Source organism: Semicossyphus pulcher, unplaced genomic scaffold (genome assembly GCF_022749685.1).
Source record: "Semicossyphus pulcher isolate SPU_LCO1_2020_fin unplaced genomic scaffold, fSemPul1.0.p SCAF_9, whole genome shotgun sequence".
Taxonomy (NCBI): Eukaryota; Metazoa; Chordata; class Actinopteri; order Labriformes; family Labridae; genus Semicossyphus; species Semicossyphus pulcher.
Window position 1 is genome coordinate 2334515 of NW_027211770.1, and position 21417 is coordinate 2355931.

Sequence of the window (21417 nt, forward strand, 5' to 3'; positions counted from 1 at the left end):
AATGTGATAACTGATTGACAGTTGAGCACTTTAGGTAGGCAGCCTCTGCCATCAGTGTGTGAATGTGTGTGTGAATGGGTGAATGTGACATGTAGTGTAAAAGCAGCTTTGAGTGGTCACAAAGACGAGAAAAGCGCTATATGAGTACAGTCCATTTACCATTTTTGCAAATTAACAGTAATCTGTCAATGCCCCTATGAAATGAATATATTTATAAGACTTGTATCTAATACTGAATATTGTCATAGTGTAATATTAGTGCACAATAAAATGTTTTCACTGGCAAAGCCATCAGTGCATAAAAATGTTTCAATCGAAAATACAATTGAATAATGACTTAGGTAATTATGACCCCCCTACCATCTACACTGAGTGCATATTGTGGTTAAAGCCAGAGGACTGCTGGTTCATACACAGGTTGCCGCACATTAGGTGAGCTAGTGGCTTGTATTTGGCCTTTGCTTATATTCTACAGCTCCCTTAGCCAAAAGGAGAGCGAAACAGTGAGTCAGAGCCCTTCTTAGTGATAAGGTTACAAGGACAGGCTTCTGGAGTCTACTGTGCATTTAAAAGTCTGACAGTAATTAAAAACTTGCTCATTGGTTTTAAGTTGGCTCTGTTGTAGACATTGGTGTAATTAATGTCTAGATCTGCTGCGAGTCTCCACTTGGGTTTGTTTTTGTAGCTCTTCCTCTAGATAACAGATCCCATGAGGTCCCTGTCCTGTTCTCGACACAATCTTCCACTCTCTCTTCATGTATTTCTATCTGCAGCTTGTCTCTGTGTGTGTTGATGTTTCTTTCTTTCTGCTCTCTATTCCCTGATGAGTCACAAAAATGCATTTACACGCCTCAATTAATTAATTATTCAGCGGCTTGCTTTTGCAACCCCACACCCTCCTCTTTTGGAGCTTTGTTTGTTTTTGTCATCCTTGATTTTAATTTCTAGGGATCAGACTGGAGATAAAATGTTTGTATTACACCCACCTGCCCTCCCTGTCAGACACACCATCAGCCCCATCAACACATGGGAACAGACAAATAAACTGAAGCTCTTTTCTTTGTCACAATTTGACCTGTGAATGGTCATGTGGACTGTTTTCATTCAGAACACTGTGTTCCTTCATTTCCTGTCATTACTGTAATCACACAGAGTGCACTCACACAAACACTCAACCTCCTTTTCTGCATTTGCATCAAACACATTACTGACATGATGTTTCAGAGCTGAGGTTCAGTCAGTTCATTGCCTGTTGATTTCCACCATTTGAATGCAGAAAATATCTGCCTGTTGTGATACTGACTCATGGGTTGGTGGGTTCCCTCACACGAGGACGCACACCTTGTTCTGAGAATATGTGAACATTGGACAAGCTATTTTACACTAGTGTGAGTGTGTGTAACCTGTCGTGGCAGTAAATAAGAGCGGGCTACTCCGTGTACTATGCAGCCTTTATCTGTATGGGTCCCCAGGGAACGAGGAACAGAGGGACGGGGCAGAGACAGCCATTTGTAGAGAAGCAAGTGTTTGTTAGAGTACCACATCCACAGAGAGCTGAAGAGGGCTTTTGTGTTCTTGATGTACCACCAGTGGGCTATCGGATTCTTGTCACTTTACAGAGGTGCTAATTATTTGTTGAACTTTATATGCCAGGGCTGCCCCCAGCTAAAGACTTTTCCAGTCAACTTGTAGTCTTTACTTCAAGCCATAAGTACACTCCTCATCGCAAACTGATACACACACTGAAATCATCATACCAAGTTTTATTTTGAAAACCACACAATAACAACAAGCAATAGTAGCACTGTGCATTTTATTTACATAAATAAACACTGAAATAATAACTTAAGAAATATTACATAAACATATGATTCAGCTGTATAAGTCTGAAATGCCTGCTGGAGTGTCACTCCTGATGAGGGACCAGGTCCACTACTATCACTAGTCTTCACTATCACTAGTATCACTAGTCTTGCCTTCTGCACACCCAACAAAGGAATAGCAAATGCATTATTATCATTATTATTATTATTAATGATTAGTAACAACCAATTCAATGACTGCCGAGTTATGATGAGCAAAATGTGTTGTCGACTGATGAAACTACGTTACGGCTCATCTTGTGTAATGGACAAATGGAGGCTGCAGCAGACGCACAACGCATACAGCAGCAAGATAAGTAAGAGCAAAAACTTTCTGTTTCACTTTCGCTTCTCAAAACTTTAAAATGACTTGACAGCTGACAGCAATATTGTAATGATTCTGACTGTAACAGAACAACCAGCAAGGAGACTGGACATTATGATGTATTCAGATGCAAGGTAACCCCCCTTTTCCAGTCTCCATCAACCGTTCCCTCGCTGGCATGATAAATGACACCTTTCCTGATACCATTTTAACCTTTTATTGCTCTGGTGCAACTGTAGTTAGGAGATCCATTATTTATTTAGGCTGATTTAGTTTCCTTTAGCCAGGCCTGCAATCCCAGAACCAATCGGCTATAATCTGACGATGATTCAGCCTCTGTGGGTAATGGCTGATATTTGTCCATACTTCTCCACATAATGTTTAAAATAAGTTGAAATCTGTGAAGCGGTCTGTGTGGTTATTGAACCAACAAAGCAGTGCAGCTCAGTGTGCCGGTATGCAGATAGTCAGGCCTTCCCTGCTGATTCTATCTCCCCTCCACTGCTCCTGCTGTTCCCTCTGCTGCTGGTTGTGGTCCTCAGGGAGCCTGGCTAGCTCTGACTAATCCCCAGCATGACTGTCAGTCAGCAGAGCACCGTTCTGCCCAGCCTTTAGCCCGTAGCATTCATTCCGTGGTCTGCTCACAGCACAAAAACACTTTGGGATTGGAGAGAGTTGAAATTAATGAATAGAGTAGAGCTAACCTGAAATGCAGCAGCTCTGTTGCACAGGTTTCTCAGTTTTAGCCTGTTTGTGTTAAGAGAATGGACATGATTCTCATGATTGGTGTTGCAACAAAGACAGCACCACCCATATGAGGCTTTAATTAAGTACTGTGTGCCTTCATTAATCTAACTCTCCTCATACAGATCCTTTCCTCTCTTTTCTCGTCATATCGTCACTTTTTTCCCTTTGTCAGTCTGTCATGTAGTCTGTACATGTACAACCTCAGAATAAACCATATCTGTCTGCCTTTTTATGCAGATGAGAAAGATGGCTTATTCCTGGATGCATGATGCTTTTCTCCTCTATTAATTTTAGCCTTTTACTAGATTTCACATCCCTCTTAATCCCATGAAATTGCAATCTCAGCTTTGAACAGTGTCATTTTTGTGGAGTTTAAGCTGCAGGCTGACCAGCTGTAGTTTTCATCCTCAGCCCTGTCAAAGCAAATGTCTGGTACAGTCTGTCACTGTGCATTACACATAATATATTCAATGCCTCCCTCTGTTTCTTCCACGATGCACTAACAAAATGGGTTAGATTGCACTCAAACAACAAGTCCTGGCTCAGCAGACAGCTGAAAGTCAACATAAAAGGGATGTGTCCACCAAGGGAGATTTAAGACAGATTTACTGAGCCTCTTGCAAATGACTGTCAAGGCCGTAAACGTGTATCTTTTCAATTCAAGCAGGGTATTTAGTACGGATGTCCCGAGCCAATCCTTAGGATCAGTATGTGGGGCAATCCAGGCATATTTGAGTGGATCTGCATTAGCTTAAATAAAGCCGATCAAAATCTGATCCTTTCTTTACTCTTTGTGTTTTAATACTCTTTTTATTTTTACATTGAGCAGGATGAGGCACCGAAATAATGCAGAACAGGTCTAAAGGGTACAGATACTTATTGACACTATCTTTCATACTGTTCCCCATAATTTATTGCATAAAATACACGACATAAAAACGATGTGGAAAAAAAAGATTTGTTATTATAACTTTTAAGTAGGCCTGCTGCCTGACTGACGTTGTCCATTGTATTATTTAAAAACAAATGCTATGTCCTTAGTTAAATCATTACAATCAGTCCAATCTCTCATCATTGTACACATAGTTATGCAGAAGCAACAGCATGTAAACTTTACAAACTGAATCTGAAAAATGACCAAGAACAACAAAGCTGACTGTGATGGAAGAAAAGGAGGGTGATTGAAACGGAGGACAGCGTGACACCGTACAGTGTGAGGCAGCACAGCGGGTCTCCAGTCTGTCAGCTGCTCAGACTCTCTCTGCTCCATTGATGATATTAGAGAAGCCGTCTAAATCACTTTTAAACTTTTAGACGGCGGTTACGTTAATTTATATTACAAACTGCTCAGCTTCCATCCACTGTGATCGACTCTTTGGCTGACAGCACTGTCTATCTAGTGGATAACTTCAAGAAGCACATTCTCCAAGTCAAACTGTCCCTTATATGATATCAGTGTGTGATCAGTGTCTTAGTATTCAACCACAACATTCAGCATCTGGAATAATGAAATTGCAGGGTTATATAAGAATGTAAGTATTGGATTGGACTCTGTATTGGCAGATGCTGAATCATTAAAGGCTCAGGTCAGGATTTAGGCAGAAAAATTCAGGACATCTCAAATATTTACAAAGACAGACTTAAATGGGCACAGCCGCAGACAAGTACATGTAAATGTACTGTCGCTAAGATTCATGATGGACTTCTCTTACGGATGTCTTGTAATGTGGTAAAGACAAATGTGTAATTTATGTGATAGCAAGAAGGAACTTATTGAAGAAACTTTTAAAAAATATTTCACAATTAAAGTCACGTTTTCCTCTTTCCTCCACATAAAAGACAGCTTTATGAGAGCAAATTGATCGTATAGATGTGATGTCACTGTAGTTTGGCCCCTCTGAAAGGCAGCAAGGCAGCCTTCAGCAACTGCCTTTGTGCATTCAGGTAAAAGAAATGCATAGAAAACACAGCTAAAATTAGCTTTTGTGCAAATTCAGAAAGATTTTGGGCAAATGTTTTTACAGGCTGCTGATCATTTAAGTGAGCTAGTGTGAATCAGTACTTAAGAATCTCTGTTTTAGGTTCCATGTTGTTCAGTGCCACATACAGTAGGAACAACCTAAAAACACCAGTTGTTTGCAGGGCTGCTTTATAACATTTAACCTGCATATCAAAAGCAGATGTAAAAGAAAAAAACATCAGATAAGACACAGGACCAAAGTGTTCGGACTCCAACATAAAAATTAGCTGAAGGAACAACTGAAAACTGGTCGTGCAGGAGTGGTGTGACTGAGCTCCAGAGTCACACCGGGCACTCATCAATCGTTCTGACAACATGGTCCTGACGGGTCTGTTCCCTCAGGCTGCAGGGGTCAGGTGGTGGAGCAGGTGGAGGCTTTCCAGCACCTGGGATGCAGTAAGACAGCACCCCTTCTTGTCTGCATGCAGACAGTGTCATCAAAACCCAGCAGCATTTTTTAGACCTCCTGTTACTCATTTAATGTTTTCTCAATTGAACTAAATCTGGGAGTTAATTACATTTTTCAATTGATTCAAATTTGTGGTTTAGGACTTAATAATATGGAGCCATCGTTTATCTGAGCGAGGTCATGGTAGCTCAACAGTTCTCTTCAGACAAAGGTTAAATGTCAATTTGGGGGCATGCACTACCTCTAATAACAGTGAGGAGTTTGTTCCAAAAACAGGCTCCTCAATTGTGTGCAAATCTCTGTCTGCTGTAAAGTTTGCCTAAAGTTTATGGCAACTAAAGCAGCAGCACGACTTATTTATTTCAGCTCTCTCAAACAAAGGCATGCAGCCAAGTGGGAGAAGTAATTTGCACTGCCAGTTGCACCAGACACCTGCTGTAAAGCAACTTACTTGGTGGCATCAAATCAATAAAAATGTTAATGGAAACAGTTCGGTAAAATTCTGGGATTTTATTTTGTACGCTGTATTGCCAAACTCAGGTGCAGCTCTCTAAGAGTCTAAAGTAGGACAAACACTCAACGAACATTAATCAAGCAGACAAAATAAACAGCATCAGCCACACCCACATGTCCAGTTGGTCTGATGGAGACTATACCCCTGAATCCCACTCATATCAAGAAAGCAGTGTTTGATCAATTTATAGGAGTTAATGGAGTTTGAGATTAATCAAAGTTTGTGCTCTTTTTCTCTTTTGTTTTTCTGCCCCCTTCCCTCTCTTCTCCTCCTGGCCTCAGTCTGATAGACCGAATGCTTCAGAGGGATCCCAAGCGACGGGCTTCCCTTGAGGAGATCGAAACCCATGCCTGGCTGCAGGGGGTCGACCCCTCCCCAGCCACCAAGTACAACACTCCCCTGGTCTCCCACAAGAATCTGTCAGAAGAGGAACACAACAGCATCATCCAGCGCATGGTGCTGGGAGACATCGCTGACCGAGAGGCCATAGTCGAGTAAGTTTTTTATATACAGTATGTCTTTCTCTCTGGTTAACAAACAGGAGTATATAGATCAAAGACAGGCTTGTGTGCAAGTATGTTATGTTGGTATGCTTTGTTGAAAATGACTTGGAGACATGATTCACCCTGCCTCCCCTGAATTCAGAGGTCACGTCTTTGGAATGACACTGCCCACAAAGGTGTAGCTCCAAGAGGAGTGAAAGCTAATCCAGTTACCCGTCTTTGCATTATTTGCTTTCTTGCCCTTTGCCTCATAGAGACAAAATGTCATCATCTTTGTTGTATTGTTTCTAGTTTATTTTTCATGCCATTGTGGTTTTTGCACTGCTTAACATATTGGCATTTTGAAGTATTAGGTATAAAAACTACTAGCATCTGCTGACTTAAAACCAGGCTCTTTATGGTAACCAGTACCAGGTTCAGACTGAAAACAGCACTGTGTTGGAAGGGTAGTGTTGTTTTAGGTTAGACGATGGTATTAAACAATTTCAGTTTAAGCCATCAATCAATTAGTTTGAAGGGCAAAACACTGCAAAGTGTCAATCTTTTTCTTTTTAAGAGGAAACAATGGCAGCTGCTCTGCTCCCAAAGCCAAATGTAACTTTTCCTGTTTGTATACATGTAAGCATTCAATATTTTCCATTTTTTTAATTAGCCGAAATCACTTGGTATTTTTTCGTTGGAGACAAGGCGACCTCTATGGATAATTCAGCGCCCAGAGAACTGTTCTGTTGCCCCTGCATTGCTTTGGACACAGGGTAGCTTTTGTACGTTGGTTTACATGTGGTCCACACCAAACCATATTTTGATTTCACAAAAAGTGTAAAAATGTTGAAGCATGCTTCAAAACATTTCTTGCATGAGGTTTTTGCTTAATATGTTTTTAGCAGCGCAAAGGACAAATCTCTTTACGTGTTCTATCTAAACTGTTTAAAAAAATGTTCATAAAACTTTCCTCACTTAAGAAGCCTACATGATCAACAATCAAACAAATATGTATAACATGTTTTACTTCCTGCACTAATGAATTGTGACTAGTATTTTCTAATCCTCATCACAAAGTCACTGAAGAGGAAATAATCTGCTTATTCACTTTTAAGAAACATTAATACATTAATCAATGAAAACTAGACCCAAAGCCTGCACCAATGCAATTACTGTGATCACACTCACCCTGTCTCAGTATGTGCCTCCATAAAATGTAGGCCAACCTGTTTCTCTTTCACTTCGCTATACTGACGTGTGAGGATCCATATAACCAAACACTTACACAACTCCTGAAGCGTGCTGACAAACGTTCACTTGAAGGAACGTCTCATCTTCTCCCTGCAGCTATGAGAGAAACCTGGTGTGCTGCTACATGCTGAGGAAGAGCAAATAAAAGAGAAAACAGCTGTTTAATTCAGAGTCATGGTTTCCAGTTCACACTTGTTCCTCTTTTCCCCGTTTTACATTTCACCTCTATCTTTCTTTAGTGGGTCTAAACACACACACATGCAGTTTGCTGTACACACCACTTTGAGTGATGACATTCTCAATTTACACCTTTCACACCTCTCTTTCCTCTGCTACTTTCAGATCTACAACACCATTACACATCCACCATCATATTTCTGTGTGTACACTAATGGGGATGTGTGTGTGTGCTTGTATGCTGACAGATGGCCATACATGTGTGCCTCTTGTATAGAGACTGTTATCCAGTGTGTGTAAGCTAACAGATAACAGAAGGGAGAAAGCACTGTAATGACAGTGTTTTTGACATAGTGGTGGGCGTTAGACTGGTTAAGCGACCTTCACTGGTGTCACATTCTGCCACTACATAGATTTTTGCAATACCTTGATTGCAGTGATTGGTTTTAGCACACACAAACACAAAGCTACATGGGCACGAGATGTCAGGAGAAGAACACAAGCTATTTCCTGTAACTTGCACTCATTATATACTTAAGTGCTTTGCTGTAATTATAAGTCAGTGCAAAGCAGACTAGTCTAGTAGCATCCACCCATATTGTTGCTTAAATTCTCTACCTGCCTCACCTGATTTCACCGTCATGCTCTTGCCCCCTTAAATGAGACCCTGTGAAAAGGACTGTCATTTAAACTTATCATGTTAAGTAAGTTTGACGAAAGCAATTACTGGACACCATTATCTGGGGTGCACATTAAAACACAAGGATCAGAGAGCCATTCAACTATCTATTGAGTACAGCAGATGACTGGATGAAGTAGGATAAATTATCTTTCTATACAATAAACAATCAATCATTATATTGCCATCATATATATATGACTGGCGATGACTGATTGACAGTTGGGCACTTTACGTAGCAGCCTCTCATCAATGTATGAATGCAAGGGAATGGGTGAAAATAACATGTAGTGTTAGAGCAGCTTTAAATGACCGCAAGACTAGAAAATGCTTTATAAATTCCATCGGCTTTACAACAAAAAGGTATTTCTCTAAAAATAAGATTCACACAAATATTATAAACATGCATTCTATGTGGGCGGCTGTGACTCAGTGGTTGAGTCGGTCATCCTCCAATCAGGTTGATGGTTGGATCCCTGACTGCTACAGTCTACATGTCGAAGCGTGCTTGGGCAAGACACTGAACCCCAAGTTGCTTTGAATGGCCATAGAAGCCTGAGGAGAGATTGGCACTTAGGCCTTTGCCATCAGATTTTGCATGAATCCATGTGAATGCAGCGTCACTCTTCAGACCGGGGCTTGTTTAGTTTAGCTCGAGCCAATATATAGAGTCATTGTAATAACAAATACAAATAATCGTGATCTCAATATTGGCCAAAATAATCTTGATTCTGATCAAAAAGCCTGAAAAAAGCATGCTGTAGGTAAGGCTGATTTTTTTCTCATACATTTCTGTATTAAACACTTCAACACAATTAGAATATTACATTTTGCTCCACCTTAAAACAAATACATTTGACATAAAAGTGACAGCTGCCTCCACAATTTCTTTGTGTGATCGAGTCGGCTCAGCCTTTGTGGGATGTCTGGAGCTTTGCTAATCTAAAAAATTGTGGTTAGATGATTGACATCTCAAACTGTCAACGACACGTCTGGCCTGTTGTAACAACCTGCTGGACAAGTCTGACATTTGACTCGTGAGTACAACAGTTCTGTGTGTTGTGGTTTTTTGTCTTTGGGGGATCCTCAGCAACAGAAGTCGTCTATAGCTTAATATATTTTCAGCTCAGCAGAGCTGCTGCTGGAACATGTCCCTCTCTGTAGTGTGTGGTGTGTAAGCTGCTGCAGGGTGTACACCCTCTTCTTCCATTTCAGAGTTCGATCAAGTTGAGAGTCAAAATTATAAAGTCAATGAAATGTTTTTTGCCACAAGATAAAAACACCTTACCCTGTGCTTCAGTGCTATGCTGTCTGCTGTAAACCTGTTGAAATGTCCTGTTGTCATGTTGTTGAAAAACTCACTCCCTTGACCATTTTTTTTTTGTTAAAGTTGTTTATTATGAGGAGCTGCAAACACTAGTCAATAAGTTAAATAGTTTATCAAGAAAAAAGTCCTCAACTTCATCTGTCAGCTACTTTGAAGATAGCTTAAATCATTTTTAAAAGCAAAACTGCCAGACTTTAGTTTGTTCCTGCCTGTTAAATCTCTCCTGCTTTTCTCTGTTATGTTAAGTGAACAAAATATTTGATTCTGCTGTGTTGGACAAAAACACCAAGTTTGACTGACATCTTCTCATGATGTCAGAAATTCAAACTGACATTTTTACGCTGTAGCTCAGTCGATTTATTGTTTGCGCGATATTATTGGTCGATGTAGGTCTACACCAGATCTGTCTGTATCGGCATCAGAAAGCACCATTTGAATTTCTTTACATATTCATATTGTTGTAAAATAGTGCACAATCAAAGTTTTATTTTCATTCCATCCCAAAATTCACTGAAGTGATATTTAAAGGGGGTTAACAGACGTCTGTAAAACACGAAACGCCTTATCATATTGTTTGTTGTTCTTTCTTGATGTTCTCTAATGAAAACAAACAGTATATTACATGTGTACTCGTGTTCCTTTCTCTGTGTCTTGTTTTCTGTACAACATGCATCTGTTTCTTTATGTTCCTAATGTGACTGTGTTGTTTCAGAGCCCTGGAGACCAACAAATACAACCACATCACAGCCACATACTACCTGCTAGCTGAGAGGATCTTGAGGGAGAAGCAGGAGAAGGAGGTCCAGCCCCGCTCCTCCAGCCCCAGCAACATCAAGGCACACTTCAGGTAAAGAATCGACACAACCCTGAAACACAGAACAATAAGATGCAGTGACAAAGCATGAAAATATTAGTTATGTGCTGTGGCCTGTGCAGAACAATTTTCTTAAAGCACAGCGTGAGTAAGAAATATCACTGCTTATCATTATAATGACTATCTGAGTCATAATATGAGTCCAGAAGAGGGTAATTGACCTATCTCGCTCCACTGGCCACACCGCTGCCTGTCTGGCTCCACTTTGCACAGCTTAGCCTCAGTCTAGTTACCTAAGACTGTGTTACATCTCCAAAGGTTTCATTTCCATTTCTGGGTTCACTGGGCCTCCACCTGCTGGGCTCAGGGGAAATGGAGCAGAGTAAAGGGGAGAGGAAATAATTTGAATTATCCTCACATGCTCCACAATATTTTAGAACTTGGCTTGTGTTCAGACCAAAGTACACATGGTTTTTTTTTCCTTGCGTGAGTTTGACTGTTTGATCATTTGTGTTTATTTGGTTGATTAAACACAACCAGCAAATATTAGTCGGACAAACCACAGGCCTTCATGTTTGGGCTCATAATGATGCCATGAGACCCACACGGCTCGGTGAATTTCACCTCCTTCACCAGGTACTGTGTCTGGTGTAACTTTACTGCTCCTACTAGCTACTTGTGACCAGTGCCCAGTTTGATGACCCGTTAGAAAGATCAGTTCCAGCCTTTCTGTGATGGATTTTTTAATGAAGTTCAGAGCTGTAATTTCTAATGCAATGTCAGGACGTCTGCACACAGTGTCACACGAATAACCAGCTTGAGTTCTTCAAAAAAAATTTCAATTTGTGCTGATAAGGGGGGGGGTGCAAGGAACAAGATAATCAAGCCGATTATGGGCCCAATTCCCCCCTTCTGACAAAAGTACTGTGGTGTGAGATTTGTTAAGAGTGATTTTACCTCCCCCGATCTGCTTGGAAGAACGTTGTGACCATACTAATTTCAAATTTAAATTATATTAAACATGTTCCATATTTAAGATCCCATATCCTGTTGTGTTGGGGCCAAGCATACGTTCTGTGGATTGTCACATCGAACGAAATGATAGCCGCAGCCATGCCAGCAAAAGCAGATGTGTACAGTAACATGTACAGCTCATGTTCATCCACAGTTTATTATTTTTGCTTTCTGAATTTTCAGTAAAAAGTCCAAAAACCATCAGCGCCAATTCTTCCTGCCTGTCGTCCGCAATGTTTGTTTACCCTAAAGTCTCGTTTGACCGTGAGAGATTTAGTGAGATTTCCAGTGTTGAGACTCTGGTTGTTGGTGAATGAATCTGTTAGTGTGTGGTGTGCTGTCATATTGTTGCTCTCTACACCCTATGGCAACAGAACTGTTCAATCTTTCATTATTTGTCGTTACGGGGGCTCTCACATTTTAACATTTGTTGATGTTAAAAGATTTTAAAATCATTTTAGTCTGTCATCCTTCAGCAAATTTGCATGATTGTCATCTTTGCATTGACTTGTTCACTTGTACAAAATTGCGATGTGTGACATTCCCTTCACTTTTGACCTAAATACAACTAACTGTAGTGTTTATATTCTTCTCATTTACTGATGAGGTAAGTAAAAAAGGATATTTCACATTTCACACAACATTTAGCGGTTGGAGTATTTCCTCTTTGCTTCCTTGCCTACATTGTTCCTTTTAAAAGGAAGAGGTGAGCTGTGCAGTGCGCAGACATTAAAGGAGGAGCAACAGAGGAGAGGAACAAATAAGGAAGAGAGGAGTAAGGAGGCTTCAGCAGCACAGCTGGCACGACTTCCTCTACATTCCTCTCTCCTCTCGACAGAGGAGGTTTTCACTCCACGAAATCCTGAAATAAGCCAAGGTAAAGCATGATGGCAAACATGTTTGTAAAGCCAAGGTTCATTTTTATTCTTGAAATCATTGAAGAACAGAAGGGCGTGAGATTTAAATTATACTGATATTAAAGGGAGTACTTAGGGAAGGCAACACAAGTGCTGCTCATTTCAGATTCAAGACAAAACGCAAGAGGAAACATGAGTAATGACACAGACAGTATGAACAGTACATAGCAACAGTGCCCTGTGTAAACACAGAGTTAGCTGATGTCTTCAGGCCTCTGTGGTGCCTGCATCAGTACGCTCCTACCTTCCTGAAGTCTAAAAAAAAAAGGAGTGGGGTTATGGCCTCCTTCTCTATCCCCATGATTTAAGTGCTCCTCCTCTCTGCTCCCTCTGTAGTGGAGCAGCAACCTTGCAGCCTGGTGTTACTGAGCTCTGGTGAAATGAATCTCTGATGCCTGTCCAGAAGATAGTGACTAATGTGTTTAAGGGAGACCTCTGCGCATTGACTGACCCACATACCAGGGGCTGTTCCAGTACCAGGCCTACTCCACACACACACACACACACACACACACACACACACACACACACACACACACACACACACACACGGCCACATCAAATATAAGCGCATATTTTTTTTCGCTATTTGAACTTTAGAAAATGATTCTACATGCTGAAACCTTTAAAGTGTGTGAGCTGTGGATGGATTATAAACACACATCCAGTGTAAACAACGTGTAACCTGTTCTGCAATCATAATGTTAAATGAAAGAACAGCCAGTCGCACGCTGCAGGTGTTATCGTCATCATCAAGTTGTTTGACGATTTTGCAACAAATAGATGTCCAGCCTGCTACAACTTTGTGTTTCACTCCTTAACATGGCGCTGCAGGAATTTGTTTTGCTTACTTAGTTTTTTAAGATTGAAAGAAGAAGAAGAAATCTAGTTAACTTTAGTATGGACTAACGACATGAAAACCTAGTGTAAATCCTGACAGATTTATGTGTGGATTTAGTCTTGAATGTTGGCCTGTGTTTGTTTGCACAAGACGTGCTCTCCATGCAGATGTGAGCTCCAGTCAGTGAAAGTGCATTCATGTGTGTGCTAAGCTAACAGAAATGCCTCTCATGTGATTGATTGCTTTCTGATTCCCGTGTGCTGTCAGGGAATCGCTCACTCATGGTTCATTTCTACTCTCTGTTCAACATGAGCTTACAAGGAAGGAGCCTGCTAGTGCTGAACAGCAGGTGTTGTTTCAAATGGAATCACTGCAGTCAGCTACAGGGTTTTATTTAGTGTTCCCAGGATGTCTCCTCCGGTCGTCCAGGTCTAGGCTGACTGTATTTAATTGGTGCATTATTTACTGTCAGAGAATGGAGGAGCTGTGTTTTGGCTAACAATGAATTCACAATGTGGCCTTTGTGCAGCAGCGCTATCAGACAATGATTGCACTGAACACAAAATAAAGGTCAACACGGAAATTAATGACCTGTGATCAGAAGTACAGATGTTGGGCTTGTAAGGTTAAGAGTCCAGATTCACTTTAAAGAAAGCAGAAGATGTTCATTACAGAGTAGGGTTTTCATTCATGCCTCATTTGTCGGAAAGTAAATAGTTTCACATTTATATATCTGGGTGAAACAGCTTATAAACAGCATCTTTGAAGTCGTGCGTTATTTCCCTCCCTTCTCCTCCCTGCTCCCTTGCAAATAGTCTATATCTGTCTGTATAATTTAACATGAATAATTCTTGGGGGAGGTGTTTCCTAGCTGATAACTTTGCAAGTCACTTAAAGAGAGAAGACACTATCTATAAACCTCATGTTGAAGGCTTTAAAATGTCCTGCCTAAGCAAAAGAGGTCTAAAATAATCAAGAACTAGAAAAAGTATAAATTAAATTCAGCGTTGATTCCCCTTTGTGTCGTCTCCACAGGCAGTCCTGGCCGACCAGAGTGGACATGCACCAGGACATAGAGGACAGTTTGGCAGCGTCCTCTATCTCCCACGCTGGAGGCCCCCAGTCCCCGGCCCGCAGCGCTGAAAACCTGCTGAACGGACACCGAACCAAAGGCCTGATGGAGCTGGGTCGAAGGGAGGAAACAGTGACCGACTCTCCAGGACTGCTCGCACAGGTACACTCATCTACATCACACTTAGAATTGAGCTCCGTTTGTTACAAGAGATTCTCCTGTTGAATTTATTCCATAATTAACATCCTGTGTAATTTTCCTGTAATGAATGGAGCTGGTCTTTTTGGTTATTCATGCCTCCGCCAGGTGACTGCCTTAGCTCAAGGCATAATGTTTTCAGGTTTCTATCAATCCATCCATCCTCTTCCTGCGAACATGATATCACAGCGACACATGGAGGGAATTTTTAATTTGGTTTATTTTACATTTATTTCCCCTCATGTACCTGTTTGTTCTGCTGTGACGAGAATGGTCTGCAGACATTCACATACTCTGCAGAGAAACAGAGAAAGAGAGCTTCTCTGGTGTTATGTCCCTCCTGTAAACGACTGTAGTGCAACTTGTGTTGTTTTTTGTTTGGGTTATGCATTTCTTCAAATATTTATAATATATAATTATCCCCTGCCCCAGCCACTGTTACACTTTCTCTCTTCGGGAAACACTGATGGATGTAAACTGCATCTCGACTGGCTGGTGGAGGCAAAAAGCTGCAAGGCAGTAATTTAAGGTTTGTTTTATATCATTCCAGGGAGCCTGTGCTGCAGCCTCTGGTCCGGCCCCTGGGTCCAGTTCTGGGACCATCCGGGCCCCCGCAGCCCCCACCTCAGCAGCAACCAAGCAGCGGACCTGCCTGTTCAGGTCTGACAGACTCAGATTCAGAAGTGTCAAGTGGAATGTTTTTATGTTTGTTTGTGTTTTTTTAATACTTTGTTGAAGCTCACTTCTATTATAAATGAATGAAAAAGAAGTTATTGACGCATGTTGTGGAACCAAAGTCTGTATGGAAAATGAATTCCTTATTATAATGATAATTGGCCAGTTTTCTGTTATATTTCATTAAACTGAGCATCTTTGGGTTTTGACAAAACAATGCAATTCTAAGACGTCACACTCTGGACTCTTAGTAATTATCACAGTAACTGTTTTATGACAATTTATAGACCAAATGATTCATTGATTAATCTAGAAAATGACAATTCATCAATAATGACAAAAAACTGGAGATTAAGCATGACTTACATGGTTTTGTTGTTCTTATCTGTTAAATAAACCAAGTCGTGTGGTTTTTCAGAGTGGAGGAGGATGAGGAGGAGGAGGATGAGCAGGACCCGTCTCCCCTCCCCACCCAGGTGATCCTGCGTCGTAAGCCCCCCTCCATCACAAACCGCCTCACCTCAAGGAAGAGCGCCCCGGTGCTCAACCAGATCTTCGAGGAGGAGGGGGAGTCGGATGACGACTTCGACATGGACGAGGGTCTGCCGCCAAAACTCTCTCGTCTCAAGATGAACATGGCCGGGAACGCTGGCAACCTGAGCTCTGGAGCCGCTTCCTCCTCGTCCCCGGGGTCGTCACAGAAGCGCTACCATCGGCGCAAGAGCCAGGGGAGGGGGTCGTCGTGTTCCAGCTCTGAGACAAGTGATGACGACTCAGAGAGCCACCGAAGGCGCCTCGATAAAGACTCAGGCTTCGGTTACGGCTGGAACAGAAGGGACAGCAGCGAGGGCCCGCCTGGCAGCTCGGGGGGCAACGGGGGAGGCAGCAGCTCAGGCCAGAGTAAACCTCCCGGAGAGGGAGGGGGAGCCTCTGGTCCAGACAGGGGGAGTCCTCCTGGAGGGGGCAGTAATGGAGAAGGAGGGGGTGGTGGCGGTGGAGGGGGGAGTGGGGGAGGAGGAGGGGGTAACAAAGGACAAGACAGCCCCTCCAGTTGTTGTAACAACAGTAGCGCGACTAACCCCTCCCTCAGCGCTGTGTCCCGCTCGTCCCGAACCACCAGCCGCAGCACCGAGCTGGTGGAGAGTCTGAAGCTGATGAGTCTGTGCCTCAGCTCCCAGCTGCAGCACCACCGCGGGGGGCGGGGGGGTCGAGGAGGAGGAGGGGGGAAGTTCATCATTGACCCTCAAAGCCTCTCAGGAGGGAGCGTGAAAATCCAGGAGAAATCAGCCTGGAGGATGTGCATCGGCTCCACTGGGAGCCTGGACACCATCACCCTCCCCACCACCACACTGCCTCGCACCCACTCCGCCCCGCACCACCACCGCAAAACTGCAGCGCACGGCCCCCCTGGCCCGCCGGGCGACAGGGACGCTCACAGCAACCTGAGCGCTTTGAAAAACGGCGTGCTTCAACTACCTCTGTGTGAGAAGACCATCTCAGTCAACATCCAGCGGGGTGGGGGCTCCAGGGACGGCCTGCTCTGTACCTCAGCTCCCGCCAGCTGCTGCCAGGTCATCTAAAGCCCCCTCCCACCACAACCAGCTGAACACCATCCTTCCCATGGTCACTGCCCCACCTTTCCTCTCAGTCCCTCCTCACACTCAGCTCATCAGTTTGAACACTCTGCTTCTCACTGTAACTTTGTCTTGTTTCGCTGCAGCAGATATCTGACCTCACGTCTCCATCAGCACACCTCCTCCTGCTGCTGCTGTCTCAGCTCTCAGCTCTGCGTGGCTCCACTCCACCTCACTGTCACTCTGTTTTAGCTTCTCTGCGCTCTTCTTATTTTTCACATGAAGCACTGATTCATCCGTTTTTTGCCCCCAAAGACAAAATCTTGACCCATAGCAGATATTATCCGGCCAAATATATCTGTCAGAGATATATCAGTATCAGTTTGTGTTTCCTGATAAAAGCTGATCTGAAAACTCTTTACAGAACATACAGACAGCAGTGCTCAGGGTGATTTAGAAATGGTGTCATCACGCAGCAGAGCTTGCTCTGACTCCATAGTTTACAATAGTTTACAAAGCCTTCAGAGTACTTTAAAAGCAGCGTTCACTGAAAAAACAAAAACTGCTTTTCAGTGTCCAGTTTATAAATTTACAGCATTTTCCTCTTTAAAAGCAATATTGGTATCTTTCTGATCAATCCAATATCGGCCAGCTTTACAGTTGAAACGTAGAGTAGGTGTAGATGGTATTTCTTATAATATTAACAGAGATCCACCAAGTCCAAAATCATGACATTAGTCTACTAATATGGCTATTTTTAGAATATCAAAAATTGTTGAAATATTTTGTAATTTTCTTGTAAAATCATAAGTTAAATCTTGAATTGTGACTTTTTAAATACAAGTATTTTAATATTATATAAAAAATATCTTTAATTACAACTTTAATCTCTAAACACTGATGTGTTTTTCTCAAAATATGACTTTTTTATTCTTGAAATATCTGATTTGTTACTCTCTTAACATTGTCCTTACACTGCCGTACCTGGCAGTGGCTGCTTGTAGAGCAGAGTGGTTGAAAGTGCGAGCACTTTAAAGAACTACGAGTGCAGTTGGAGTGCAGAGCTGAAGCAGGCAGCTGACAGGAGGAGGAGGAAAGAGAAGCTCTCCATTATAACATAGACAACTCACACTCCCACCATCCTTCACCTCTAACCTCGGCTCCCTCTGAATGTTAGCTGTCAGCTGGATTATATCCTGGATTACATGTATGCGAGTCCCTGCAGGCGTCTTTGACCACCTCCTACAAACTTTACATTTTTCCTCCAGTCTGAACTCCATATTGCACTCAGACAATCTGTTGTTTTAGTGTTTTTTAAAATAATTTCTACCAGTATGAATTCAGCTTTTTGCATTCACAACATCTCTCTGTTATCTGTCAAAACCCCTTTAAATACATCAGAGGTCTGTTCATACAGGTGACACAGGACTGATCCTGTCCTGTTGTTTTATCAAAGTGTGTGCACTCCTCTGTGGCAGCAAACAGGTGATAATATTTATACTGTAGCAACATGATGCTAATCACCACCAACAGGTTTGAATACGTTACTGCTGACCATATATTTAAAATGTTATTTTTTTATTCATTACTCAGTGTGTTGCTGATAGAGAACATTAGTTGTGTCACACCACCAATATCCAAGTGGTCTGTTCTGATTTAACCTCTGCTGGCTTCTTGAAGTCCCACCTGCACCCACATGTCACCCAAAGCTCACTGCACATGTGGGTGCAGCGTGTCGACTCCTGTATCAAGTATGTATATACAGTATGTTGAAAAGTAAAGTTTATTTTTAAAACTTGTACATGTTTTTGGGTGATCTGCTGTTTGAAAGGTGGACAGGGCCTGCGTGAAGTCTTACTGGCCTCACATGAGAAAAAGCTTCTAGCTTACAGCTTTAAAGGAGCCGGCCACGAGAGCAACAACCGAAAGACAGGAAGGGGAAATGGGGAAATTCTTTAAGGGCATTGGCAATAAGCTATATGTGTTGCAGCTATATGTACAGAAACATTTTGTTTAGTTAGAGTTTTTTTTAATTCCTTTGAATGGCCACTTTGGACTGAAAAGAAAAAAAGGAAAGTTATGTTTTAAATATTTTTTCTTTTGGGTTGTTGTCTGAGTTTTCTTTTAAAAACCTGTAAATAGAGTTGTAAATATGGTGCTCTTTCTCTAGAACAGCCGAGTGAACCCTTTGGTGCATAGCTGTACAGTAATAGCCTTATAATAATAATAGTAATACTGTATGGGTGTCTCAGCTAAAAATAAAGCCGTGAGAGAAAAACGACACGGTTCTATTCATACTGTCGGGTCTCTTTGACTGTCGTCTTACTCAGCTGTATCCAGGTGAATGACGTGCATGTGTTTCAATGTTTGACATTCAGTGACACACAGGAGAGAGTCAGCCACAGAAATGTTACTGGACCAAAAAACAACAGAAGAAGAAAAAAAAGAGGAGTTTGAACTGACAGAAATATTCAGTGTATTATTCTGTAGTTGATACCTGTCGTCAGAAGTTACATATAGCTATGGTAATATCCAAAAATAAAATGTGGAATACTGTCTCATATGTGGAGTCTTCATTCATTCATTTATTTTTCAATGGATTGTTTTTTTGTTTTGCTTTTCACACTGGGTGAGTTAATGATCCTCAAGTGCTGCACTTAATTTCCATGACAGATTTTAAGCCATGTTAGCAGCGACCTTTACATCTATTTATCAACTATTGGATGGATTGCTATGAAATTTGGCAAAGATGTTTAAAGTGAGAATCTCGAAGATTTTTATTTAAATAAATATCTGTTAAGTCCCTATCTTTCTCCAAATAAGGTAACACAATAGTGACTGAGCCTATGGCCCACTGATGAAAGCCTTTGCATTTGCAGTATTACAGACTGGGTGTCTGTGGCGACTTTCACAGACAATATCACAAGCGGTGCCCAGTTAGTGAAACGTTTTCCATCAGCCAGCAGTGGTTGGTCTGCCAGAGAGGGTAGGCAGAGCTAAGTGGCTGTTTTTCCGGTCTCTGCAAGTGTTGCGAGTAAACAGTAATCTACTATGGCTGAACAAACAAAGAAAAGATGGATGACTACAGATACAACTTCAAAAATAAGTGAAAATCCAAAGAAAAAGAAACAAACTCGACGCTCAGATGAAGCAAACAGTCTGAAAAGGAAAGCGACCGTCAGCCAGGAAAATCAAGAGTTACAACCGGAGCCAACGGTGGACGTCACACTGTGAAACTGTCTGGATATCTGGGAAGTGTGCTCCCGCAATTACCGTTATCGCCAAAGGTGCTGCCGCTGGTCCAAAAAGTTTAATCAAGAAAAAGGACACAATTTTCCTCTTGATTTCATTAAAAGTCGACACATCACTCACCATGAGTCTTTGCTGTGGAAAATGTAAACAAAGGCTGTTTCTGCAGTTTGTTGTCATCGCCTAGCCCTACACCGACTTGGTGGCAGCGGTAACAGACATCAAAATGACTTATTATTATTATTATTTGAATGACTGAAATAGTCAATCTTGTCGCTGAAGGTCCGTTTTGATTTTGTAGGTCATGGGGAAGCATCAGTCATCATTTCTGTTTCTGTTTCTCACCACTTCAAAATTTCCCAGAGAAACTACTGTAAATCTAAGGTGTGTTTCTAGCACCCATACTTCAACACTATTTAATATGCAAGAAAGAAATGATTTATCTGTTCCAAACCGCTCACATTTTCTTTTTATTACAGCACACACTGCAGCTGCCTTTACACAGTCTGTACTTTGCCTGCGGTATGCATACAATTAGGGTAAACACATCATCACACTGCCCCACATCTGTCACAGTCTGCAGTGCATCTGTCTCTGCATCTCAGCTGATGTGACAAATCTATAACTATGAAAAGGGACTGCATGTAGTAGGAAATCCTGGTATTTTTGTCCTATTGGACAGAACTGCATTGGGACATACTACATCTTTTTCTGCTATACTGAATAGTGTAAAATACGGACATTGGAACGCCCGATGCCCACCATAGTATGTCTTAAAATCAGAAGCAGCTAGCAGGCTAATGGTAGCTTAGTCCCCTTTTCTGCCACTTGGAGGCAGCAGAAACCAGCAGCAAACACAACACTGTCATATTACCCCGAATAAAGTTGCTAATACTTTGGACATTGTTATTCCTTTGGATTCTTTTAGGCCTGTTCTGATCTTTAACTGCTGAGAAAACTATTCTTCCCTTTAGCTGCTCTTTAGCTGCTTCTTCTGCCACTATAGCTAGTTCACACTGCGGCCTCGCAACTGGCAGACAATTTCAGCGGCAACCCTCACAGCCAGAAGCTCCCGAATTTCTTCATCTCTCCTATTTGACATCTTTGTCTTTGCCGTCTTGTAAATGATTCTTCTTCTTCAACTTTGGATGTTTTTAATCATCCTGTTACGTGTCGCTCTTTCGGTTACGCACCGGTCGCATGATATAAACGTTATAACCTTCCATCGGCTCACTCCAACTTCTTGCAGACATTTTACTCGGAGGCT

The 21417-nt window shown here is 41.9% G+C and overlaps 1 protein-coding gene across 1 annotated transcript in view; it reads left to right on the plus strand.

Moving 5' to 3' along the window:
- The window catches only part of snrka (SNF related kinase a), a 51229-nt gene extending 31776 nt beyond the window's left edge, over positions 1 to 19453 (plus strand). Inside the window, exons 3-7 of the mRNA XM_069656981.1 lie at positions 6159 to 6371; positions 10509 to 10643; positions 14418 to 14616; positions 15203 to 15312; positions 15746 to 19453. Of these exons, the coding sequence (XP_069513082.1) occupies positions 6159 to 6371; positions 10509 to 10643; positions 14418 to 14616; positions 15203 to 15312; positions 15746 to 16907 (1819 nt within the window). The 3' untranslated portion in view covers positions 16908 to 19453. The remainder of the gene's footprint in view (positions 1 to 6158; positions 6372 to 10508; positions 10644 to 14417; positions 14617 to 15202; positions 15313 to 15745) is intronic.
- The last annotated feature ends 1964 nt before the right edge of the window (positions 19454 to 21417 follow it).